This window comes from Sceloporus undulatus, chromosome 2 (genome assembly GCF_019175285.1).
Source record: "Sceloporus undulatus isolate JIND9_A2432 ecotype Alabama chromosome 2, SceUnd_v1.1, whole genome shotgun sequence".
NCBI lineage: Eukaryota > Metazoa > Chordata > Lepidosauria > Squamata > Phrynosomatidae > Sceloporus > Sceloporus undulatus.
The window spans coordinates 290,924,584-290,952,263 of record NC_056523.1 but is presented as its reverse complement, the minus strand read 5'-3'; the positions used below and the strand labels follow the sequence as shown (position 1 = coordinate 290,952,263).

The 27,680-nt window shown below is 39.2% G+C and overlaps 2 protein-coding genes across 3 annotated transcripts in view; both read right to left on the bottom strand.

Annotated features, from left to right (window-relative positions):
- Window positions 1–3,282: 3,282 nt before the first annotated feature.
- LOC121920667 (proteinase-activated receptor 1-like) lies at window positions 3,283–4,317 on the bottom strand. The gene has a single exon (XM_042447817.1). The coding sequence runs from the start codon at window positions 4,168–4,170 to the stop codon at window positions 3,283–3,285; it is 888 nt and encodes a 295-aa protein (XP_042303751.1). The 5' UTR covers window positions 4,171–4,317.
- Window positions 4,318–11,498: 7,181 nt separating this feature from the next.
- The window catches only part of F2R (coagulation factor II thrombin receptor), a 20,739-nt gene continuing 4,557 nt past the window's right edge, over window positions 11,499–27,680 (bottom strand). The window contains exons 2-4 of one of the 2 annotated variants that reach the window (XM_042453237.1): window positions 19,671–20,348; window positions 14,239–14,296; window positions 11,499–12,371 (exon numbers count right to left, since the gene is read on the bottom strand). In XM_042453237.1, coding sequence (XP_042309171.1) covers window positions 14,265–14,296; window positions 19,671–20,348 — 710 coding nt within the window. In that variant the 3' untranslated portion in view covers window positions 11,499–12,371; window positions 14,239–14,264. Of the gene's footprint in view, window positions 12,372–14,238; window positions 14,297–18,584; window positions 20,349–27,680 lie in introns of those variants that run through there. The other variant, XM_042453236.1, reaches the window with a different exon arrangement.

Sequence of the window (27,680 nt, the reverse complement as noted above, 5' to 3'; positions counted from 1 at the left end):
TTATTGTTGTATGGAATGTATTGGTTGTAATCCCGCTTCAATCCGTAGGGAGAGGTGGGAAAATACAAATAAAATTTTATTATTATTATTATTATTATTATTATTATTATTATTATTAAGTAACTGCATGCTATTTATAATGTGAGGCTGCTGAAATTATTTATTGATAATCTCTATCACTACATTGTAGAACATAAATAAAAAAGAGTGAAGAATTGTTTAACTTCTACACTACTGTTTAATTAGTCCTAAGGCAGCATACAATAGAAATTCTGAGAAAAAATAAGTTAAAATACTATATGTATATGTAAATGCATACACATCCCTGTTTGGCCATAGAAACCCATTGAGTGACTTTAGGCAATCCACACTCTCTCAGCCTCAGAGGAAGGCAAAGGCAAGCTCCTTCTGAACTAATCTTGCCAAAAAAAAAAAAAAAAAAAAAAAAAAAAAAAAAAAAAAAATCCATGACAGGTTTGCCTTAGAGTCAGCATAAGTCAGAAGCAACTTGAAGGAACACAACAACAACACTAGATGAAAATAAATACAATCAATGACAGTGCTTGCAAAACCATCAGGTATTTATGGTACACTTAAAAGCTTCAAGAAAGAGAGGAAGAGAGTTCTCAATGCAGGGGATATCATGTATGTGGTGCCACTCTCCAAACATTCCTCTTCCTGATATGCTGTAACCTAATTAAAGACAGTCTAGAGGCAAAGGTAGCGCAAGGCCTAAGGCTAGAGTCTAAGCAGAGGTGGCATCTCCCCACACCACACATCATTTTGGGATGAGCTCTTCCCCCATCCCTCGCTCAGACCATTTAGTCAAGCAACATCAGAGTGTGGTCAAGGTGGCAAAAGTTATTAATGAGGAAAAAAAAGACTAGCTAGGAAGGGTTGATGCAGTTTGCTTTTTCCTGAGACGACTGATGAGAAATGCAAGATTCTGTCCCTGTTCTCCTCTCCCCCCTGCTGAGTTAATTGCGTGCAAACTACTTTTGCACTTTGAATTCAGGCTGCAGCAATCGAAATAAGATGAAGACAAAGGCATCATTGAAGCAGGGTTCAGGAAAGGAAGTGGCACTAGGGATCACTTCACAAATATATGATGGCTAATGGAGTGCAGCAGGGAGTTCCAAAAGAAAATCAGTATGTGCTTTATAGACTATAGCGAAGCCTTTGATTATATAAATCTTGAAAAGCTATCACTAGTCCTAGCTTCTGCCATCCTAGCAGTGCGAAAGCACATAATAGTGCAAGTAAATAAATAGATACCACTTTGGTGGGAAGATAACAGCATTCTGTGCGCCTCAACATTTAGTCATGCTGGACTTTGACAATGCTGGCTCCCTCAACTTAGTAACAGAGATGAGCACAAACACCTACAGTCGGACATGATTAGACAATCATGTCAGAAAGGAAATCTTTACCTTTATTACTTATCCTCTTTGTTTCACTCTAATTTTGTGTTCACCTCTGCCAGGCAGATGCAGAAAGTTATGAGATGTTTAAATCAAAATATTTACTGGGAATATTGGCTAGAATTCTGACTGGGGGATACATATGCATGAATCCTAGGATTATGTGGAATTCACTACACAGTGAATCCCAACCTGACTCTCAGTCCCCACTTACCAGGAAGTGGCCACTGTGATCAATGAGACTTGTTCCCCTGTCTGCCATTTCCACCTCTCCCATGAGTGATCTCTGATGTGCCAGGCAAAATCAGGACCCTTGTCACAATTCTCCCTTACAGCAGCAATCACTCTCACAAGGGGGTGAGAGCATTGGTCAGCTGCTTCCGGAGCAACAGGGGAAGAGGCTCCTTTTGATCACAGTAGCTGCTGCCTGGTAAGTAGAGACTGGGGCCAGGGTCGGCTCTAGGTATTTGGCCACCCTAGGCAAGAAATATTTTGGCACCCCCTGTCGCCCCTCATAATTATTTTCACCCCTTGATTTCCACTGTTTCGTTTGCTAAAGCTAAACATGACATAAAACTTAGGTTCCAATCTCTCGTCATAGTATTAATAATTAATAAAAAACCAATTAGGTTGGCTTATTCCCTAAGATAATGTAATAATAGAGTACTACAACTAAAACTTCCTCTTTACTTAGTTTAAAACTTGTCGTAAGAATGCAACACAGTATTAAACATATTAGGCAAACATTCAAAATCAAACACAAATACTGAAACACTATTGCATGATCACTACCAAAAATGCAAAACAGAAAACAGACTAGTTTGTTTGTTGTTAACAGTAAACTCAGGACAACTGGTGTTCCGTGTTGTGGCACCAAAGCTAACGCGGGTGGGCGGTGAGAGGAGAGGGGCTGTTGACCTTGAGTTTACATTCAAGGCGCATGGGGAAGGCATATGATGTACCATGTGACCGTACCATGGACACAGGGGGTGTGCGTGTAAATTTATGTTTTGGCCATTGTACAAAGAAACCGTCATAATGTAGCTTGCTTTTACATCACTTGCTGTAATGAGTTTTCACTTTAATATTGTTTAATTTTGCAAAAAAAATTATACAAAAAAAGCCATTGCACTGCCCCCAAATGTTGCCACCCTAGGCGGCTGCCTAGTTCGCCTATGGATGAGTTGGCCCTGACTGGGGCTAAACTAGAAGCTACAAAGGGATCATGAACATATAACAATTGTGCGTTTGTAACTCTAGGTTACATATTCTTAACTGCCATAGAGGATCCTGACCATTAACTGGAGCAATTAGAAGAGAAATTAATGTGAACAGAAACACATTCACATCAGATAATGTAACTGTAGAATTTCATAGAATAAAAATGCTCATGCAACTCTTAAGACTCAGAATATGGAACATAATACAAGGTTGTTCTGGCACATTTGGAAAATGTGCCACTTTGTGTTCTTTTCCAAATAAGGCACATAATTCACAGCATCTTTGTCTGTGTCTACACATCTATACATCCTTATCAGAAAAGATTGGTGTAACTTTCCCATTTCAAAGGAGTCATTATTTGAAGCCATTGAACTTTAAATAAGCATGCAATGTTTTAACACTCTAGGTCAGGGAGAGAGAGGGAAAGTATAGCCCTCCACATGTTCTTAGACAGCATTCCTCACCATTGATTGTGCTGGTAGGGACTGCTGAGAGCTGCAGTTCTGTAACATCTAAAAGGCCATAAACTGCCTGTCTTTGATAAGACTATAGTTGGAAAGATATGAACATAAAAGGAGACTGTTGACATCCACCACACGCAAAGCTCATGTTCATGAAGGAACATACAGGTTTAGACATACTATGTTTGAGACAAGTGATTCAAACCACTGGAAGATGTGGTCATATTACTGCTTGTTCTCTGAATGTCTTTTTCAGAACTGGAATGCTTCCTAAGACGCAGGAACCTCCAGACTTGTTTTTGACATTCTGAGGAAGCATAATAATAGATCAAAGGGTCAATGCAACAGTTTATGTTACCAATACAGAGAGATAGCATGTAAGCCAAAAAGATCCTCCCATTATTTGAATATGGAAAAATGGCTGAGATCAACAACAGAATATTCATTGGACCAAAACAAAGAAGAAAAGAACACAAAACAGCTGCACACAAGAGGACAGTGCGTCTCTTCTTACTTGGTCTTGTGGAAATGTCTGGAGAACACAGTTTTCTTATAATACACACATAGCAGGCAGTAGATATGAACAATGGTATAAAAAAGAACAAGACAGATAATGAAAAAGCATAAAAACGAAACTGTGTAACCACAGAAACATCTAGCACATCAAGACAGGTTGTTATGTTTAATGGGGCTATTTTCTGTGTTTGAGGGATCATAAGGAGAGGTATCACCCCAGAGATAGCTACAACCCAGATTGCACCACATGTCAAAGAGGCTCGCTTTGGTGTTCGCCATGACAGAGACCACATCGGGTACAGCACTGCCAAGAAACGGTCAATGCTTATTGCTGTCATTAGCAATACAGAGCAGAAGATGTTGCAGAAGAAGGTGGAAGTGGCGAAAGAACACATGTCAGGCCCAAATGCCCAGTTGTGTCCCAACAAATGATAGGAAATTTTAAGAGGCAGCACTGTCACAAGAAGTAAATCTGCAGAAGCAAGGTTGAACATGAATATGAAAGCTGGCTTCTTCAGTTTTGTTTTGAATAGAAACATTAAAATGGCCATAATGTTTAATGGAAAACCCAATATAAACACAACAATGTGGACTGAAGGAACAAAACGAGTCAGCCATGGGCCAGTCAAGTAGATTTCAATTTCTTTGGTGTTTAAAAAGAGCAATCCTTTCTGAGTGTAGATCTTCACCTCCGGTCCATCTGAGGGGTCAACTAAAATGGGCAAAAGGCCCACACGAATACTAGCATTAATAAGTTGATCTGATGAATCTGGAAGAAGAAGTAAAATACAAATAAAATAAAGCACCAGTGGTATAAATTATCTTACAGCATTCAAGATAACTCTTTGCATCTTAATGTAAACTAGGACCAGCTGCATACTATACAATCACACAGTATGATACCACTTTAATTGCCACAGTGTCATCCTATGTAATCCTGGAATTTGCAGTTTTCTGAGGGTCTTAGAACTCTTTGACAGAATGCTTTATTGCTGTAGTTCAGGGGAATCAAAGTATCTCAAAATTGCCAAATTTTCATAGAATGGTAGCATGACAGTTAATGGTATCAAAATGCTATAACTGTGCGATGTGGATGTACATTAGGTTTTCAGATATTGATCTGGGTTTTAACATTTACCCGTTTTGAAACATTGTCTCCCTTGTGCATGTTGTCCCTTTCCCCACTTCCAGCAGGAGATACCCGTGCAAGGCAAGACCTTGGGGCTAAGGTGTACAGGATTTGTGCTTACCATGTAGCTCACTTCCACCAGTCAAAGCTCAAACTTTTACACCATGTTGACTCTCATTTAGTAATGAGTAAATAATATTATTTCATTTCATTTCATGCATATACATTGACATATTCACCAGTGGCATCACTAGGGTTGGCATCACCCATTGTGGTACTTCATGGTGCTCCCCCCCCATTGACCTCTTACCATAAACCACAATACAGACTCTTTAGTTAAGTTTTTTATACAAATATTACTCATTAATCATAATTCCTGCATGCTACTGAATGGTAATAGTTGTGACATAACTAGCAAAATTGAAATTATACCTTTAAATCACAATATCATATGCACAGATTGCATTTACATATACATAGTTTAATGTGTTTGAAGTGAAAATTTGGTAGAAAGGTGATGTTTTAAAAGATTTTTTTAAATTAAAATTTAACGTCTGGAACCTCTCCTTTCTCCTCCCACTAAGCCTCACCCCACTCACACAATCTCTTACAGCATTTTAAATGGAAACAAGTGAATACCACTGCCTGTTTTTGCCAATACAGATGTTTGAGGAGCAGTGGTGTCACCCCCCCACATTAGGGTGTCACTTGGTACAGTCTGAACCTCCTACAGCCCCTAGTAATGCCACTGACATACACATACAGATCCTTCCTCCAGGGGGTGCTTTTTCATTCCCATTTTATGCCCCTGCCAATCCCCCACAGTAGGGTGTGCAAAAAGATAGCATGATTCATCCAAGGTCATTCATAAATATGTTGGGGAGATCACCACGTGAGCAACCTACTAGATCAAAGTACAGCTGAGCCCAAGCCAGAAGTGTGGAAGTCAGGGAAGAATTTGTTGAAGAAAATGGCGTTTGCTATGAAACTACAAATTGAGGAGAGAGAACAAGATGGTGTCAGCTACCACTGGTTAGAGTAAGAGAAGCGAAATGAAGAGGTGGGAAGAAGTGAAGTCAAGCCTGAGAGCATTAGCCGACAGGCAAGGAAGCAAGAGAGCAAACAATATACAGAGGGACAACACCAGACAACCTTCCCTTCTTGTGCCGTTGCCCCCTGTAGACCCTGTAGACCCCCTGCCTTGAGAAAGTGGGTTTCCCTTTTCTCCACTTCCTGTAGAGGATACCTATGCAAGGGAAGATCTCAGGTGTACCATGCTTGGCATGCAACCCACATTCACCAATCAGGTTGCAATTCAATGCTGCAGGTACTCTTGAAAACACTCCTAAGGCTTGGTTTATTGATTTGGTGGTTAGTGTTTATGACCATACTGTATATCCATAATATTACTGCTACCACATTTCTCTTCCTTTTATATAAGAATAAAATGTTGTTTCTATGCTGCATATACATATGGTGTTTCCTCTTTTTGAAACAGAAGGATTTATTTATCCTTTCCAACTGTTGAGTTGTAGTCGTCGCCCTTGAGAGTTGCGTAGCTACAAGTGTTTTTAAAAAGCTCCTGCTGAGGAGGAGAAAGGGGAAGTTTCTGAGACCCAGTTGGAAAGGATATAGACTTGAGCATTACATTAAGAGCTGGTCAGGAATCACTACAAAAATAACTGATAAAAAGAAAGAGTACTGCGTCACTTTTAAGGCTAATCAATTTATTTCAGCATAAGCTTTTGTGGACTCATCTGAAAAAGTGGATTGGAGTCAAAAAAGCTTATGCTAAAATATATTATATATTAATAGTGCCATAGGCTCTTCCATTCTTTTCATACAGAAATAGCCTAAAGGCTTTTTGTCTTAAATGCAGCTGTACTTTAACAAGATACAAATATTTTATTTGTTTAAGGAAAAATGTTTATGAAATTGAGTTTCAAAAAATACTGATTTACTGTAAGGTTTTACCTATACCTTTAACACATTCTAAGAGTGTCTTAAAACCATTAATTCACAGTTGCATAAAATTATTTAGGGTCTTTTCAGATCAGAACTCAACTATAAAATATGCATATATCGGAAAGTATCCCCCAACACCTTCTAATATAAGGATTATCTTATTTGATTAAGATAATATTATTTTATAATCCAATACCTGGGAAGCCGGACCAATCAGTTGCTTCAGTAAGAGTCAACTTATACTGTTTAAAGAAGAGCCAACTGGTGTAGTGGTTAAAGAAGAGGAGAAATGGGGGGTTGAAATCCCCACCCCAGCCATGAAGCTCAGGGTATGATTTTGGGCCAGCAACAATCTTTCAATCCAACTTACTTCCCTGGGTTGTTGTGAAGATAAAAATGAAGAGAAGGATGCTATCTTGAAGGAATGGAGGAATATAAAAATAAACACATTACTTAAGACATGATGGGATTTTATGCAGGAAAAAAGTGTAACAAAGAAGCAGCACAATGATTTTCCTTGGGCTTTGTGTAAAAGAAATCTGTGGTGAATTATGGATGTACCATTGATGGTGGCATATACTTACTGTTTGCTCTTGCTGTGCAAAATATACTGAGCAGAGGCAGCAGTGTCTTCAGAGACTGGTCCATTTTGCCTCTAAAGAGAAGTCAGCTCAACCTCTGTTTTCAGGTCTCTGAGTGCAAACACCTGTGCATGAAGAGGTCTTCCAGATGAATCTTCCAGATGAATACAGAGAGACTCCTACTGGACTGAGGAAGGGATGAGCAGATATATCACTGTCTTCCTTCTGTAACCCTCCTATGTTTTCCAAACGTTTCTTCCATCTCTTAGTATTCTCAGAAAATACCTTTCAGAAGGAAAGGATAGAATAACTATACAATGTCTTTTTGCTTAGTACTGCCAGGAGGAGTTCTCCATGTGGCAGCACCCAGAAGAAACTTTTTCTATTGAACTGAAGAAGAGATTATTCCACTCGCCATACAATTTGGACTTGAATGGTTAAAGGTTCAGGAGACTCAGAGCTAATCACTCTGTCAAACCATTTCAACCCGCAAAAACAGGAGAAAGGAAAAAGAAGTAATATGTTTTCCATGTCTCCCATCTGGTTGCTCCCTAAAGTACCAAATGGAGACAAATTCCACCCTCTCATACCCACACATTTCATGAGGGTAATGAACAGCAACTCACTAATAAGGAGAAAATGTCTACTTGGTTTAACTTCTTTCTTGATCATTATCCTCTGAAGACATTTTCTAACAGCAAAATATTTCTGAAAAACACATTAGGGTGGGGATAATGGCTAAAAATGCATTTCTTGTGGTTTTGAGAGTATCCGTTTCCATCTAAAAAGATAACATAAAAGCCTCATTAATGAGCCAAGCATTGTTTTTCATTGTCCCCAGACCTTCTTAATGCACAGTGTGTTTTACTGTTAATTTCATTTCCTGGGCCTGTCCCACATGAAGCAGAATGAGGTAGCCATCTCAGGATGCAGATGGTGCAGGTGGTAGCCACGATATACTTGAGGACAATAATGGTGGTGGAAACCTACTGCCTTCAGCACAATGCTGTCCTATGCAATTGTGTTAAATATCCAACTATGCTAGGAACTAGACAGGGGGAATATGTCTCTTTTGGTTCTGCTGGACCTCTCAGTGGCATTCAATACCACTGACCATGTTATCTTTTGGGCTGCCTTGCTGGGATGCAACATGGAGGCATGAAAGCAGAAAGCGGTGCTGAGGGGCTCATTTCTTCGATGTTGGCCTGTAGGGTCCCACAGGGTTCTGCTTTGCCCTCCTCTCCATTTGACATATGTATGAAAGCACTGGGAGATGTTTCCAAAGTTCTGGGGTCAGGTGTCACCAGTATACTGATGATATCCAGTTCTAGCTCTCCTTTGCACCTGAATCCAAGGGAACTGTTTCTGTTTCTGTTCTAAACCAGTGGCTTCATTCAGGAGGTGCAGGGGTTGTGGAGGTGCAGGGAGTGTGACACCCCAGAGAGTACATCTGGAGATATTGGCATGGCTATTGGGCAAGCAAGAAAGGGCACTTTCTTGCTTATCCAGCAGCTGCACTGGACCCTAAATGGGCCCTCCGGAAGCTGCAGCATTGCCTCCTTCAGTAGCGGCTGCTGCTGGGCCTGCTTTCAGGGTCCAGCATGGTTGCACCCCTGGCAGCAGTGGTCTGGACAAGCAGTCACCTGGGGGGGGGGAGTGAGAGAGGTTCCCCCCTCCCCGACACCAGGTGACACCAACCTCACTGATGCCACTGTTCCAAACCATTGCCTATTGGCAGTGATGGACTGGATGGGGTGAACAAGTTTAAACTCAGTCCAGAGGTGCTCCTGGTCAGCTGAAAGGCAGATTAAGAAATAGGGATTCAGGCTGTGTTAGATTCACCCTGAAGACTCAGGTCAGCAGCTTCAGTGTCCAGTTCTGATCCTGGATGTTCAGGTGTCTGTGCTGGCCATACAAAGTGGGTTTGGGATAAGATGACCAGGACATGTCCTGCATTTCAACCTTCTGTCCCAGAGGATGTTCTCCAGATTGCCCTCCAATTTGAGCATAACTAAGAAGCCCATTGAGTAGCACCATGTTTGCTGTTCCTCTTCAAGGAATGTGTCTATTTAGCAACCTGTTCTTGCTACAAATAAGAGGCTGGGATGGATCCTTCTAAAATTCTTTTTTCCTAGGAGGAACAGCAGACAAGACAAAGTTTCTCCAAGGAGAAAAAGGCAGCAAACATATTAGGCAATGGGCTGTTTGAGAGTGAAATGCAAATATTTAAAGAGCCCCCCCACTTAATTTCAGCACCATGGACATTTTAAAGAAATAATTTTGTTGCTAACAAACTACAATTATAAGTATTTGTCTTGCTTCTATAAGTGTATTGGAAGCCAACAGAGCATTTTAATGAAGATAAGTTCATCAGAAAAAATATGGTTGAGTACATAATAAAATGCATTATATGCAATATAGTTATATACTGTAAAATAGTAATATACTGTATAGTAATATACAGTATATGTAATATAAGGATGCTGTGGCTTAGAGGTTAAGATGACAATTCTGACAATCGGAAGATCAGAAGGTTGGCAGTTTGAGGCCTGAGTGCTGCATGATGGGGTGAGTTCCTGTCATTGGTCCCAGCTTCTACCAACCTAGCAGTTTGAAAGCGTGCAAATGCAAGTAGATAAATAGGTACCACTTCTGAGTGGGAAGATAACATCATTCAGTGCGGTCATGCTGTTAATAAATAAATAAATAAATAAATAAATGCTGGCCACATGACCACCAGAGCAGTCCTCAGACAACTCTGGGCCTTTTGCCTCGGAAGATGAACACTGCCCCCTACAGTTGTAACAACTAGACATTCATGTCAAGGAGTCCCTTTACGTTTACCTTTAATATAGCTGTAAATACACCATATGAAATTTATTTATATTAGTGTTTTCAGCTTTTATTTTGTTATGTTCTACATTTTTCTTGAATGCCCTATATTTTGAGTGCCTTGTTCTCCTTTACAGTTGTGACATCTGGTCACCCTGGCTTGGGAAACTACTCATATAATATATCTCCCAGTGCAGAATTTCATCTGTAGGTATATTTGAATTTTTTAGGAGAGCAATTCTATGCTCTCTGGGAAAAAGTGGAGGGACTGCAGGAGGCTTCAAATCACTTCCGTCACAGGGAGAGGCCTCCTTCTTGTGATAGCAGAAAACTAACAGATATTTGTTAAACTTCCTCGCTTTCCTGAATTTCCACAAAATATTTTGTGCTTGTCTCCTGTTTACATTCTTTTACAAGATAGATAATGATCATTAATGAAGAAATCAGAGAGTATTTCTAGCAACCTTCTATGGGAGACAACATGTTTTGGGCTCAGGAATATATTGTACTGTGATGAGGTTTTGAAACAAGATATAATCTGGTAACCTTTCCCCAACAACAACACAGCAACCTTATTTGGTAAAAATTTCTAAGTGAGATAGTGTGGAAAACAACAGAAAGTGTCTTGGCACCTTAAAAGATATGCACATTTTATTTGGCATAAGCTTTCATGAACTCCTGCCTTCTTCATCAGATGCATGGGCTACAGTCTACAAAAGCAAATGCCAAACAAAATCAGACCTTAGGTTGCTACAAGACTCTTTGGGGTGATTTTTTTTTAAAAAAAGAAAATTCATATACTTGGCTCTGCATATCCTTGGATTCAGCCATCAATAGCTTGAAACCCCCCCCCCCCAAAAAAAACACCCCAACTTTGATTTGGCTATTGTGTATAAGAGACATCATTTTACTTCGACATTGTATATATTAAGACCTGATCATCCAGATTTTGGTAGTCATGGGGGTCCTAGAACCAGCATATAATGATGACCCCCCTCTAGGTAATCCATTAATGCATAGGTTCAGTATTTGTACTGGTTTTGTATTCAGTTGTTTTACTGATATATCAATATCTTCAATCAATAATTCTTCCCACTATATCTTTTTCACAGTTTCCATTGGCACAGTCTCAGTTCCTGTCTGATTTCTGTACATAGCTCACCTCCCTGTCACACACACACATACACGATATGAGAGGGATTTTTTTTTTTAAAAAAAAAAGCTGGCAGAGACTGGCAAAAAAAGATCACTCCATCTCCTGCCAGTTCCCCAGAGAGTTTGCATGTTTTTGAGTGCAGTTGCTTGGGCATTTCAAAGCAGGAATCAAGCCAGTGTGTACTAGTTTAAAGAAACAGATCTCCAGAATGCAAAGTCCAAATAAGATTTTATTTTTAATCAAGGGTAATCACTATTCACACAGAGACACTCACTCATGCATCCATCCAAGAACCAATGGTATAAAAGGTGGTAGCAGATAGCAACTGAAGGGATTGCAGAGGGTGTTACTGCACCATTTCCAAAAGTGGGGCTCCAATCAGGGGACACCATTAATGGTTGAGTAGCTGTCTGGATTGTGGAGTGGCCTGCAGTGCTGAAGAGCCAAGCAAGATACTGACAGAGAATCTGTCTGAACTCAAGCGAGACTGAATTGGGGGTGCATGAGCAAGAATATTTACAGGGTAAAACATACTGGGGCAGATTTGGGGATTAAAAGCTCCTGTGCTTTTTAATTGCTGCCTCTTCTGCTTCATTTTTGCACACCCTCAACTCAATTTTGCTGACCAATTTGCTGAAGCTGTGGCAGCCTCTGGTGGCCAAATAGCATGACTACAGCCAAATAGAAGTGCTGGAAGAAAATAAGCAGGATTTACAAATCCATCAATGTTCTGATCAGCAGTTGGATGCACACTTGTTTCATTTGATTTGCGGAGATTCTTCTTGAAAGGAAACGGGCACCTCTCTTTATACATTCAGGTGCCCAAGGTTATTTTTGTTGGCACATCTGGCTGCAAGGGAGTGCTACTCACTGAAAATAGATGTAAAAAGCAAAGGCTGTCCTATGCCTATAAAGAGCAAGTGCCCAGAGAGAAAGATTATTTTAGGGGATGCAGACACAGCTATATCAAACCAGTCCAGGTCATTCAAGGGCAATCCAGGAAGTTAATGGAAGATGAAGGGAGGTGCAGGGGCAAGATCTCAGCTGGTCTAGAATTTGGTGCACAAAGTCAGCAGTTCAGAACCACAGCTGAAAGAATAAGACAAAAAGATGTTAAAGATTGTCAGTCCAGAGCTCAAAAATCCCTCAAAATACACAAACACAGAGAGCAGTCAGTTGAGGAGATTGAATGGTTGTGAGCAAGGAAAGCTTTCAGCAGCTGGGAGGTAGCTGACTCTGAAATGGATGCTAGGCAGTGGCGTCCCCACCCCTGGTGTCACCCTGTGTGTATGTGTGGGGGAAGAGCTGCCGGAGGGGGCTGCCGAGGGGGTCAGCCAAAAGGACGTACATGGCCCTCTCTTTTCTTGTGCCAGTGCCAGACTCTTCATGAGGAGTCTGGTGCTGCCACTGGGAAGGCAAGAGGGGACAGCTCAGCCCTTCTCTACAGGGGGAGGAAGGCCCGACTGGGTATCACCCCTCTTCTGGGGTATCACTCACTGCAGTCCACACCTCCTGCACCCCCTAGTAATGCCCCTGATGCTAGGTCTTGATTACTCAGCTTTCCTGTTTAACAGATGTCAACTCCTATGACATTGCCAGGCGTTAAATGATGGTGATATCTTTTCAGAATCCATTAAGTACTGTTGGGCGGAAGAGAACCCTGACCTGCTTTGGCCACCAGCTTCTCAGATTCAGTCAGGTATCAAACTACAATGTGGTGACAGTCTAAGATAATGGGGGAAAATGGTTTCCTACAATGTTTTATCCATATGGTTCAACTAATATTGTCCCTTACCTGTAGCCAAGCTGAACTTCCTGTTGTGTTCTAGCTTGCCTGCCCAGCCAAATGTCCCCTCAGAGGATAAGATGTTGTAGCATCACTACACTTTTACGCCTCATTTTCCTGACTTTATCTGACATATACTCTAGATCCAACCAGCTGTTTGTTTGTTACATAACTTGTTTGAACCATCTTTTCAACAAGGTCCACATGTCCTAAAAGGCAGCCAGTTTGTCAGTGACTGTATGCATTATTCTTGCTTCTGTTTTTGAACCTTATGGGCTCACCAAATCTCTTCAGGTTCATCATTGCTTTCAAGTGGCAGCACCCTGAGATGCTACAGTTCCTCATGTTATCCATGATACATACATGCAAGGAAAAGCAGACTAATGTTGCTTTCAACTGAGTGATGCAAAGGGGGCTCTACAATTTTTGCTGGTTGGGTTTCTCTACTTGCATGCCCTGAATATGGACAGTGCCTTCTTATTTGTTTCACAGATTGTGTGGCAAAGAGTATTTTCTGTGGGGAAGTTTCTACTATGATTTATATGTATCCCTCTTTGGCCCAGGACACTTCCATATGATGTCTCTGGCTGCTTCTATCTGAATTATCTGTTTTTGTTTGCACCAGGTCCTTGTATCCCTGCCTCTCCTGACATCAGTATAATTACTTGGCCTTATCTGGACAGAAACAAGTCAATATGCACTTGATATCCTCCTGCCCTTGAGTAGGGGAGGGACTTGTTTCTCATCTCAGCACTATCACCAGCCATTATGTTTCAACAGAAAAATAGCATGGGTATAGGGCATTTTTATCCCAATACATTACATCCTGGAGGGCCTATAAAAGAAAAGCCAATATGCAAACATTTTGTCAGGACAATGTTTGTTCCCCCGCCTTTTTTTTTTAGAGATTTTAAAAATGTTTGTTTTTTCTGTTTAAAAATGTGTGCATGGCTGTACCTTGTTATAGTTTATGGTGGTTCATGTCCAACTTACGGCATTGCAATTCACTTTTTCAGTGGTTCTAATGGAAATCCATTCTGACCAGGCAATGACTGAAAGCCCCCCCCCCCACAACCCACTTTGTAATAGTACAGTTCCCCCACCCAGCATGTCTATTTTTAGGTTATCAGAAAATGATCCATTGTGATACATACAACTATTTTCCTGTACCTGGACATGATGGAAGGAGGTCATCTTCAGGGACATCCCAAGGTTCCTGCAGGTCTGCCTGTTGCACAACATCCAGGAAAAAGAAAACATGTGGATATATAATCATTGATCCCCCTGCTCTTCAGAGGGGGTTTGCCTTTACCTTCCCCTTGAAGCTGCAAGTGTGACTTGCCCCAGGTCACCCAGTGGGCTTCCATGGTTGAACAGGGATTTAAACTCTGGTGTCCAAAATCATAGTCCAAAGTTTAAACCACTAGAGCATGCTGGCTCTCATATTCATCTATTAATACAATAAATGGGCGCTGAGAATGGTATTTGAGGATGTATAATGCTGCTGTACCGTCAGTGTAGTGCAGTGGTTTGAGCACTGGACTATGACTTTGTGGGCCGCTCAGCCATATAACTCCACTGAGTAACCTTAAGTTAGTCACACTCTCTTAGCTCTGAGGAAGGCAAAGACAAACCCCCTCTGAAAAAATATTGTCAAGAAAACCTTGTGATAGGTTCGCCTTAGGGTTGCTGTAAGTCAGAAATAACTTGAAGTCACACAACATCAATATATAGTCAGAAACCTGTACAGAAGTTACATTTTCATAAATAAACTAAAGTATGTAGGAATTAGAATTAGTGTTTCATAATATTCATACCCCGTAGAGGGCTGCTATATTACTATGTGGCAGAGCTGGCATAGTTACTGTTACATAATGGGAGCGATGCACAACAGGCACTAATAGCAGTTTTGCCATTGTCCCAAAATGCATTCTTACAATTCTCAATTCAATTCACAGAGGATTCCTAGCACCTCGGCTAAGTATATGTAAAGTTCTGTCAAGTAAAAGATGATATAGGATTCTGGCCTCTGTGTGTGTGTATGTGTTCAATTTATTCTAAATTTCCCTGGGAGTTTAAAATGGTGTGGGCAATCTCTTAAAAATAAAAATAATGAATTCTGGTTTCTACTGTATTTTCTCCATTTTACTGTACAAGAAAACATCCCACAGTATTTTACTATGCTTGAAAATGTAGGATATCAGCCACAATCTATTGTGTGTGTGTGTGTGTGGTGTCCAATTATTGTTATATTAATGGTATTTGCAGGGTTTACTTGGAGTAGGATTTTAAAAAAATCACTTTACCACTCACTCTCCAGAGTCACAGTCCAGCATGCAAACTACTACACCATCCATTCAAAATACAATAAACTGTTATCTTTCTCTCCGTTGATGTAGCATAGAGGCAAGAGATGATGGGTTTTAAGCAAGCAGACTGAAGTTTGAACCCTCTTAACACAGTTTCAAAAGCTGGGATTTTAATTTTAAAAAGTGAACTGATATTCAGATGCTAAACTTGCATTACAGACTCACAACAAATCAAGTGACAGTTTGTAAATTTATTAGCTATTTCAGTTTACAAAAATAGGAGACTATTATAACTAACACAGCAAAACCAGTAAGAATACTTTATTTGGTTAATGTAGAAATATGAATTATGTATATAAATGCAGAATATTTACACATTTTATTTAATGTAGTTAAACTATATGTGAAATACATTTTGATGTGAGTTTATCCACTATGAAAGTAAATAGAAATTAACAAGAATTTATATAGAATTCAATATTTTTAATTCAGAAGATACATACGTATTTAAAATATTCATTTTATGTTAGCTTAAAATATATATGGCTCCTATTCCTTTCATGTTGCCTTGTGCACTCAGAGATAGTATGATCTTCATCCCAAGTAAACTAAATTGATTAGGTTTTTAGATGACTATGGAATGGGTTTAAATGCAAATATTTATCTGCAATGTCAATGTTACATTTTATAACATTAGAAATCCCATGAAATTCTACATGAAACATGCAAAATTGCATGGACCAGTGTGATGTAAATTATAAATAATTTTTTAAAGAGAAATCATATAGCTTGGGGAAGATCACTTTTAATTTAGCTTAATGTTCTAGAACTTAATATAGCTTCATTTTATTGTCACACTTTGTCCTGTTTCATTCTATTGAATCCCTTCCCCCCCTCCTATTCAATCACATATGGCCAAACCATAACACAAATTGATTTTAAAAAGTCAAAGTGAATGACAGGGGTGAAGGGCAAATGCCTATATGAAATATTTACTGAGTGAGTATGCTCAGACATATTAACTTATTTTAGAAACAGGAGCAGGCTTGGGATCATGCAGAACTCTACCCAAATCAAAGCAAGACACACAGCAGAACCAGTTTTAAATCAATACCTTGCTTAGTATAACTCACTGTCTTCTGTATAGCATATGTTGGCATATCATTAAAGAATAATTCAAAGATATAGCTGCACTAGTCTGGAAAATCATTTGTTTCAGTTAGTCTCAAATGTGCAACAAAATCCCTTTGCATATTTAAGAAATAATATTTACCCTTTTCTTTGATTCTCCAAAGGTTTGGCTATCCAAACTACAGTGTGATCTAATTAGTATTTCACACACAGTAAGACACATTAAGGTACATGCTATTTTAGTTCGTTCAAGGCAAATGACCTTTTGTACACAGTAACAGTAAAGAGTACATATTGACACTAACCAAAAATTAAAAGTTGGAGCCTACATTTTTGATACACTAAGGGAAGCCAATGCCCATGACATAGAGTTGTGCTCACACAAGGACCCTTTTATCCAATGGAAATACGAATAATCTCTGCTCAGAGAATTGCTGTAACATAATAAGCATTGTAGGGCAATTTAAATGCAATACAAATATTTGTAGGCTAATAATTGATGCTGCAATGTGCTTTCATGTCAATTATTAAAGGCATATGACATATATTGTTGGCTCCCATTTTCTCATAATCAAAGAATGAGAACAATGCAAGGAAGAACAGGGGTCTGTGAGAATTTCAGAGGGAAAACTTGTTGCTCCAAAGTGAACATCTTCGCTAAAGATGTTTTGGAATTCAGAAACCACTTTCTGGCTATTGTGATATGTAACTGTCTATATAGTTTAACTATAAGAACCTAAGAAAGAAAAAAAGTGTTGCTATTTTTAGTGGTTCTAATAAAACATTACCAATGGTGTCCTATAGAACAAGCTGAGGTTCAACCCCCTCCAAAGGGATGGCAAGTCTTTTACAGACCTGTATTTTGAAATGAGGGTTTCAATGGAGCGTATTTTAATTCACTGCTATAAAAAAATGCTCAAAAATGTAAGGTTAAAGGGTGACTGAATTCTGTGCAAAGAACTGCTGAGTTTCTGAATGATTTTTATTGTTCTCCTCTGGGCATAAATCAAAAATCAAAACATAAGCAAATGCATAGCTTGCATTGTATTGTACTCTATGCCCATTTTACTTAATCTGATTTATCAAAACCAGCTCTCAGCATTCATCACATTGTAGCATGATTAAAAACAGAAAGCCTGGATGGTATAATGCCAGTGAAGAGGCATGGTTATATAAACAGGGGCACCGTTTTATCCAAAATGAGTGGATTCACAAGAGGTAGGTTTAGCCCACAGTTCAATGGCACCACCAAATCTCCCCTTTTGCAGTCGTCTCTATGTCTAAATATGTTCTTGTTGTGTTAAAAAAATTAAAGATGTTACAGTAACTGTGAAACTTGATCTTTACTGAACATTAAGTTGTCGGTTCTCTCTGACATTCCAAGGATGCAATGCAGACTCAGAGCGAATGTCCTCAGTAATTGTTAGTCTCAACTAGAGTAGGGCCATTGATTTACCTACATGGTGTCTCTGCATTCAACGTACAGTGGTACCTCGGGTTACGAAATTAATTCGTTCCGCGGCTAATTTCGTAACCCGAAAAACCTTCGTAACCTGAATTGCCATAGGCGCTAATGGAAAAAAAGCCGCGGCTCTGCCGCGGCTCCATTGAAAATAGCGCCGAGGTTTTTTCGTAACCCGAAAAAACCTTCGTAAGCCGAAACAATAAATCCCTATGGGATTTTTTCGTATCCCGAAAAATTCGTAAGCTGGGTAATTCGTATCCCGGGGTACCACTGTAAATGGGTTGACTCAAGGGCCTCACTAGAGGGGTGCAGGTGGTATGGACTGCACTAGATGGCATACATCTTGGCGTGTTTTAATTGATTATTTTATGTAGTATGGGTTGTGTAACTGTATCGTTTGATCTTATCAGTTGTAATCCCACCTTGATCCGCAGGGCGAGACGGGAAATATAAATATATTATTATTATTATTATTATTATTATTATTATTATTATTATTCTAAAAGGGGATGACACCACTGTTCCCCCAACATCTGCATTTTGGCAGAAATGAGCTGTGGTGTTTGCCTGCATCCCTTTAAAAACACTGAAGAGATTGTGTAAGTGAGGCAAAATAAATAAAAATAATCTCTTTTTAAAATGTTAATTTTTAAAAAAATGTTTTTAAAAATAATTTTTATTCTTTTAAATTTTTTTTTAAAAAATCAAGTCTTACCAAATTTTCACTTTTCCCACACAAAATGATGTACACATGAATATATTTAGGGTGTGTGTATGGTATTGTAATTTAAAGGTATAATTTTAATTTTACCAGGTTTTTTGTGTCACAACCATTGCCATTACATTCAGTAACATATGGCAATTACGATTTATGAATAACATTAGTACAAAAAATATTATTGAGGATTCTGTACGGTGTGGTATGGGAGGAGGTCAATGGCGGGTGACATCATGTGTTATGGCACCAGGTGATGCCAATCCTAGTGACACTGACCACCAATTTATGTGTACGTACACAGATTGTTCTTGTCCTCTTTTCCCACACAACGTATTTCTCATAATGGTAGCCATTATGCTCAAATATTAACCACGTGAAAAATGAATATAGGCCAATACTCTTCCATAGATTATCTTAAAAAACAGAGCTGCATAAAACATAAGAGCATCAAATGTGCATTTGTCCATAAAGGCTTATGTTAACAACTTCCTGTAGACACTGTGACCAAGTGTGCTGGTACAAGTTCCCCTTCGGCTGGTCCTAATCATTAGCTGGTCACTGGTGCTACTACTGCAGGGTTCAGAGTTCTTTTTGCAGCACAACATATTGCTGAGGTGTCGCTGGCATTCAGAAGAGGCATAACAATAGATCAGAGGATCAATGCAGCAACTTACACTGCTAATACAGACACAGAGGAGGTAAGCAAAATAGATACTCCCCGTATAGCTTTTGTAAGAAAAATGTATGTAATGAACTAACAAGAGAACATTTGTTGGACCAAAACACAATACAAAAATGGAGAAAACCGCTACAGACAAAAGTAAAGCCCGTGTCTTCTTGCTCTGCTTTGCAGCAATATCTGATGAGCTCAGACACCAGATGATGGAAATGTAGCAGGCAGAACAAATAATTAATGGCACAAAAAAAAAAAGTGAAGAGAAAACAGTGAAAAATATAAAGTAATATCCTTGAAGTTTACCTTTATCCAACACATCATAGCAAGTTGTAATGCTTAGGTCAGGTATTTTCTGGGTTTGCTCAGTGATAACAAGAGGTATCACTCCAGTAATGGCTACAAGCCAGATGGCAATGCACACCACAGAGGCCCGATTTAATGTGCGCCATGACAAAGATTCCATTGGATACACCACTGCTAGAAAACGGTCGATGCTTATCACCATCACTAGTAATATGGAACAATACATGTTGCAATAAAATGTGGCAGTGACAAATCGACACATTTCAGGACCAAATACCCAGTTGTTTCCAGAAAAATGGTAGGCAATCTTAAAAGGAAGCATGCTTGCAAAGAGTACGTCTGCAAAAGCCAGGTTGAACATATATACTACAGCTGGCTTTTTCATCTTCATTTTTGTCAGGAACACAAGAATTGTCGTGATGTTCAGAGGAAGGCTAACTATGGCAACTAAAGTGTAGAGTGATGGTACAAAAAGGGTCAGCCATCCACCAGTCAGGTACTGTTCAGTGTCTTTAAACACATGATATAATTGTGCTCTGCTTTGATTGTCAGAACCTGATCCAAGGTCGAAGTCATTTTCAGAGTCAGTGTCTTCCCATGAAATTGGTTCATAATCTCTTTTTCTGGCTATGGGGAAAGATCGTGGTGGTGCCAAGCTATCATTCTTGGGAAAAGATCCTAAGAAATAAAGATTATGATTATTAAACATGGCAACAGAGACATTAGAAGATACTTTTATGAACCAGAATATACATCTAAAACTTTGTATGTTACTTAAATTTGTTTATCTACAGCTAACATTACAGCATTCTGGTTTTTTACATTTTTTAAATGTTGACTGTGTGACTTTCTTCTACAGTTGTTTTCATTTTCTTCTGCATTTGTGATGGAAGCTTTTAGATAATTTACACTTTGTTACATGGAATAGACATGCTTCTTCATCTTATTTGGTCTCTTAGATAGATACCACGATGTTATAAAAATAGGAATACCCATTCATCAGGTTTCAAATCCTAAAAGCATGATTGACACAGATCCTATTATTCTCTCAGCATTAATTAGATGCTTCTTCAGAATGTTTCAACCCATTTTAGTGAAAGAATTCAAATTTCCAAAAAGTTTTCCCACAGCTTTAGTAACAGACACTGGGGCTTCAAGCATCAAGAGTTGTATAGGAACCTAGCCTATCAAGATCACTTTGGGTTTTCATTTATACTTGTACCTGCTTCTCATAGCCTTCCTCAAAATATCACTTCCCTAGATGTTTGAATGAAAGTGGGTCTACAGGCCTCAACAGCCAAAGCCAAAGCATTACAGAAACTGGAGAAGATGGCTAATGAGATGCTAGGGACTGCTGAGTCCAAATCATAGTAGATCCTATCACAGGAAGACATGGATTTCCACCAGGCTGGAGATGGTACTACAAGTCAATTTTATATGGCATATTCAAAGACATAGCTGTGTTAAGCTAGGAAATCAGTATGCAAAAAGATCTTATAGCACCTTTGAGATTAACTGAAAGAAAGAAGCTTGTGGCATGAGGTTTCATAGACTTGAGTATACTTCCTCAGATGCATGTTATGGAGTGGAGAATCCAGGGACAGACCGATATACGCTGTGTGTGAGAATGTCAATAGAAGTGCAAAACATTGTGAGAGGCGAGCCAGTGTGATATAGTGGTTTGAGTGTAGGACAAGGACTCTGGAGATCGGGGTTATATTCCCTGCTCAGCCATGGAAACCCACTGGGTGACTTTGGTGGGTCATTCCCTCTCAGCCACAGAAAACCCCATGATAAGTCAGGTCCCAATAAATGAGAAACAACTTGAAGGCAAAAAACAACAACAATTGAGATGACAAGTTCAATTATAACTATGGTCGTTGGAGGACAAAGGCAGGAGGACTTAAAAGGTAAAGGTAGTCCCTTGACATGAATGTCTATTCGCAACTGACTGTAGAGGTCAGTGCTCATCTCTGTTGCCAAACCGAGGAAGCCAGTGTTGTCCAAAGACAACTTCGGTAGTCATGTGGCCAGCATGACTGCATCAAACGCTTTTACCTATTTATCTGCTTATATTAGCATACTTTCGAATTGCTAAGTTGGCAGAAGATGAGACTAGTGATGGGAGCTCACTCTGTCATGCAGCCCTTGGGCCTCAAACTATCAACCTTCTGACCTTGCAATTGTGAGAATTGGCGTCTTAACCACTGAGAGGTTAAGGAGGACTTAGACCATCATTAAAACAGAACTTGTCACCTCATCTCCATATACACAGAGTTTTGTAATCTACTGACATTCTCACACACAGCCTGTGTCTATAGGTCTGTCCCTGGACTCTCCACTCCACCCCATGCATCTGAAGAAGTAGACTCAAGTGTATGAAAACTCATGCTACCATCTTCTTTCTTTCAGTTAGTCCCAAAGGTGCTACAAGATCCCTTTGCATACCTATGGGGAACATTTTGCATTTCTGTCTTATAGTAAACAGACTACTTGGAGAGAGATGGTGAAGAGAAGTGTGTAAAGTCATTTTCTTTTTATTGTTAATAGTCTTTTACTATTAGTTATAGCTACTACTGTGTAAGGATGGCAGGGAAATGTCTAATTTTAAAAAATGTAAGATGCTCTGATAGCCTTTTGGCTGAAGAGTGGGGTATAAATAAATAAATAAAGAAGAAGGATCAATAACTTGAGACAGAAGAAAAATGATGGAAATGTTAAAAATCAGGATGCCTATATGACTTTACAAAAGAAGGCGTTTATCACACTGGGAAAAAAAAACAGGAGCATAGCGGGATGCTCTGTCCCATGACATTGCAAATATCACTTGATTATCTTGTGAATAAAGAAGAATTATAGCACCGCTTTTTATTCATGGCACTATAATCCCTCTTTTCTCAGTCTCATAAACTCTGAAGTCTCTTCTTTAGGAGGTGTGACTTGCGTTTTCTCATTGTGAAAAAACAAAACAAAACGAGAATTGTGCATGGGACATGAGAAATAACTAATGGCAAAATATGTCCCCTAAGGGAATTTGCAACTCAGCTTGTTGACTAAGCCAATACCAGTCAAGCTACTGAATAGCCATGAAAGCAAAACTCAGACCTTCTGAGAGGAATGGCATTTATATTACAAAAGAACAGATTAAAGATCACATGACTTCTCAGCAGCCACAAAGCTGTTATCCAGGCTGGACTTCGCTAATTCAGTAGTGATCATAAAAAGAATAGGTGAGGCAGAAACATGATCTCATAAAAGTGATTAAGGCCTTTATATCCTAAATCTAGAATACAAAACTGATTTTATGCCAAGTGCTCTAACACACATTGAAATTAGGTACATACGACGTGCGAGTTTTGTGTGAAACTCAGAAAACATGATATGCTGACCTGATTTATCGGAATTCTTCAAAAATAATTACTTGTCACTAGTGGGACTGAAAGCTAAGCACTGATAATCCCCTCAGACAAATGAGTGTCAAATAAAGCATTGTGTTAACTAGACTATGTTGACACACCATTCCATTTTATGCCCAGATGGACACATGATCCCTAGAACAGACTAGATGACTCAGAAGAGGAAACCATAATGTAATTATTTGAGCTCAACATACAACATTTGCTTATAATAACAGCATGTTTTTTCTACAGTGAAATGACAATGAGAATTTAGCACGTTATTCTGACCAGACTCTGTAATATAAAATGTGCTTGCTTTTAATTACTCGTGATAATGAAATTACTCCAAATGCTGTATTTAAAAAAACAGAAAGAAAAATACTTTCACATGCAACCCTACAACACTTACCTGAGAATACCCTTACTGAACTAAATGTGACTTACTTCTGAGTAGACATGCTTGAAACAGCACTCTCAGACACTGAGGAAAGTATTCTAACTCTCAAACAGTCAAAGTAGCAGTTACAAATAACAAGTTACTTGCAATTAATTCATTTCCCAATATTGAAGGTATAATCAATTATATGAATGATGTTAATTTAAGTAGGGATGTCTTCACTCCTTTTGTGATATAACCATAACCTTTGTACTTTTATAACTGCATGGAGCCTACTAAATCAAAATGGAGGAATATCGTATGTTTCAAATGCTGGTTCATGCTGTGCCTCGTACTGTTTGCCTGAGGTCCTTTTAGGGGTGGAAATGACTAGAGTGTATTTTGTACCATGAGCCAGTGGCTTGTAGCATTTACATGCATCAGCATTTTTTTTTTAGTAATGCAAAACAACTACTGCATTTTAATTTACTAGTAAGAAATGGGAACATAAAGACATACATTTAAAAACACATAGCTATAACCATATTGGGGACCTGGAATTATAATGATAACTAATTACTTTTCAAAATAACTTCCAAAGTTCTGCAATTATATAGCGGTAGTGTATTCAGTTGAAGGTCTCCTGGAAAAAGAACAGTGTTAAGGCCTGGGAGCCACTTGTTTTCTTTAGCCAACTTTATAAATTGCTGTTGTTCACCATTTATAGATATGGGATGTTTTTCAAAAAACCTCTGTTTATTAAACATGCTAAATTAGATCCCTCTCCATTTAAGGCAGTGGAAAGTTTTCTGATTCAAACTGTTCTATAATACCCACATAGTATCGGTAAATTAAATATCAGCTATTGCACTAATAAAAATATGGGGAAATGTTAGGGGAAAAATGAGGAAATAAAAGTTCGTGTAAGAATGTTAAATATGCTGTATACCAATATAAAAAGCTTGATCTCTTAAACTCTTGGTGTGCGCCCAGTTTCTAAAACAGAAACAAAAGGAATTTACACAGACAAAATACCTGTTCAGACTTCCTGATTTATTTATCTTATCAATCAATCAATCAATTTATATTCCACCTTCTTCCCAAGAGACTGGCTTACAGAATAGAAAGAGATATAAGAGTAAAAACCACATATAACTAAATGACACCCTATACTTAAGTTAGTGTTGCCAAATTATAGGAAAAGAACAGGTATGTGCGGTTTAGGAGTTCCCATCCATCAACTGTTTTGATCTTAATTATGGCAATGAAGTGTGTTCTTTCCCTTCATACAATTTCATAATAAAATGGGGAAGGGGGTCTGTATTAACACCTAATATGCTAGGATTTTCTCTGTTGCTGGTATCACATTGCCATGAACTGTCTCAGTCTTTAAAGATTAAATGCTGTCTTCCCACAGACAACTAATAAAATTTCATTCTGTTAAAATGGATGGGCAAAGTACAGCGGACCCTTGTTATACGCTGGGGTTTGGTTCCAAGATCCCCCGTGTATAAGAAAATCCGTGTATGCTCAAGTCCCATTACATACAATGACATAGCAAAATGGTGTCCCTTATAAAAAATTGAAAATCAAAGTAAATTTATACTTTTTTGGAACATTTTCAAACCATGTATGCTTAAATCCGTGTATAAAAAATCTGTGTATAAGAAGGGCCGACAGCCTTCATGGCCCCTGGGCACCTGAGAAATTTTGCCACATGTTTGCCCTTCCTGGGCCATTTTAGGACAGGTCTGAGTATGTGGGAAGTTTAAACAGCCATTTTCCTGGAAAAATGGTGCAATCGCAGTGAAGATTTTCACACGATGTCACAATTAAAGACAACTTATCCCAGGAATAAACAGCAACAAATCATTCCTGGGGAAATCCCATGAATGACTTGTTGCTGGTTATTCCCTGGTTATTCCTGGGAGAAGTCCTCTGTAAATGCAATGTGTGTGAAAATCTTCACCATGATTGCACAACATTCTTGGGGAAAATGACTGTTTAAACTCGCAGTTTTTCCCAATTTCCCCCACGAATGACAACACTCCTGTGTTGTTTGCATTTAAGTCATTTCCAATTTATGGTGACCCTAAGGCAAACCTAGGAGAGGCTTAAAAAAATATATCAGGAAGTAAAGTAGAAGTTACTTTAAGTCACCTCCTGTCATTAAAAAGAAAAGGAAAAAAGAAAAAGGCTTCTCTCCCTGGATCTAACACAAACTAAAACAAACCAGGGAAGGAAGTGATGGAATGTCCCGTACAGGGCCCAAAATGGTTTTGAAAATATTGTGGGGGAGATGATGGAGGATGCAGTCCTCCAAGTTCTCCTGGGGGACAATGTAGTTCCCCAATCCCTGACAATTTCTCACTCTGTTAAAGAGTTACCAATGCAACTCTTAGCCTCCACTGTTCATTTACTAGTGTATTGTGAAAGAATTATAGCATTGGAAGAGACCCCCCCCCCCCGGTCCATCTAATTTAACCCAAGGCCAGTGCAGGAACCTCCCAATGAAGCACCCCTATTTGAACCAGGGGTAGAAATTATTTGGCTCTCTAAGACTTGCAACTCCTAGCAAATTATCTGTCCTGACTAGGGCTTCTGGGCCTTGCAAACCAACCACCTCTGACATGCCAAATGATTCCCACCCCTGCTTTAAAGTATTGACACAACAGGCTTTGCCATTCTTTTTTTCACAGGAAATCAGTTGGAATCAGTCAATGGGAGGAAATGGGATCACTGTGGAGCTACTCCTCCTATCTTAATTGCATTTGCTATCCTAAAGAAATTTAGCTTTATTCTACCTTTATCCTAAGGAACATTAATATGGGTCAATTTGAGGTTAAAGGTCTTTCTCTTCCTTCCTGATATTTATCAAGAAACCAAACCCAAACCCAAACTCCCTAGCCTTGGAGTATTTGTACATCCAAAGACATAACACAACACTGAAGATAAAGTTCAGTTTGCTCTACAAGCTGCCCTAGAAAAACAAAATGTTCATTGGTAATGTGACTCATCCAAAAACACATTTTAAAGTCAACTTTTCGCCCATCTCTCAGCAATGTAAGAAGTACAACAATAGAGAAAGATAAGCAACCAGTTAAAAAAAACAGCAACAAAATCCTCTTCCTCCTCCCTGCATCTCTGCATTGTCAACAAAGAGAGAACTTAGGTTAAAGTTCATTTACAGTATATTCAGGGAGGGAAAAACTTTCTCACACAATAGGTCTTCCTTGTGAATAAGTACTGTACAGAAAAGTGACTAGACTGCTAAGAGGATAATGTTTCTATGCTAGGCATAGGGAAGCAGTCAGTATACTATACAGGATGAGGAAGGAAGGAAGGAAGGAAGGAAGGAAGGAAGGAAGGAAGGAAGATTTTTCTAAACTGATTGAGGAGGAGAGATGGAGAAATCTATGCCTCCTCTAACAGTTTGCTACACTTCTATGATTGTTGTGAAAAATATACCATCACTTCTTTGTGGCTAATACAAAGGCCAAGGGGAATAGTTGAGGACTTGATCTGTGTCCCTTCCTTTGCCACAGGAAATGATGAAATACAAGTGGAGGAACCTAAAACAAGTTTTCAAGTCATCAAATGATCACAAATGCATGTGCCAAGCACAAGCATTACAAAAATGTCTCTTAAACTGAGTGATACTACTACAGTACTTCTGATTTAAAAAAAATCAAGTGGAATAAATACTATAATAATAATAATAATAATAATAATAATAATAATAATAATAATAATAATAGGTTTTATTTATATACCGCCCAATCACTGGGAATCCGAGCAGTTTACAATAGAGGGGATAACAGACAGTTCCCTGCCCACAGGCTTACAATCTAAAAGACACGACACAAAAGGAGAAGGGAATGGTGAGGGGGGGGTGGAATCAGGTCCAGCATTCTTCTCTCCCTCTGAGGCCTGGACCAAGGCAGATGGACTGGAGGGAGGGCTCTTCTTCTTCAGGCTAGCCCCTGATGGAACTGGGCCAGCCTACTCTCTCCCTCAGAGGCCGAAAGATGACAGTTAGGGAGGGAGGAGCCTCCTTCTTCAGGCCAGCCCCTGATGGTACTGGGCCAGCCTTCTCTCTCACTCAGAGGCCGAACGATGACAGTTAGGGAGGGAGGAGCCTCCTTCTTCAGGCTAGCCCCTGATGGAACTGGGCCAGCCTTCTCTCCCCCTCAGAGGCCGAACGATGACAGTTAGGGAGGGAGGAGCCTCCTTCTT

Excerpts from the sequence above, each read along its gene's own strand:
- LOC121920667 (XM_042447817.1), bottom strand. The coding sequence starts at position 4,170 with ATGGCCATTTTAATGTTTCTATTCAAAACAAAACTGAAGAAGCCAGCT.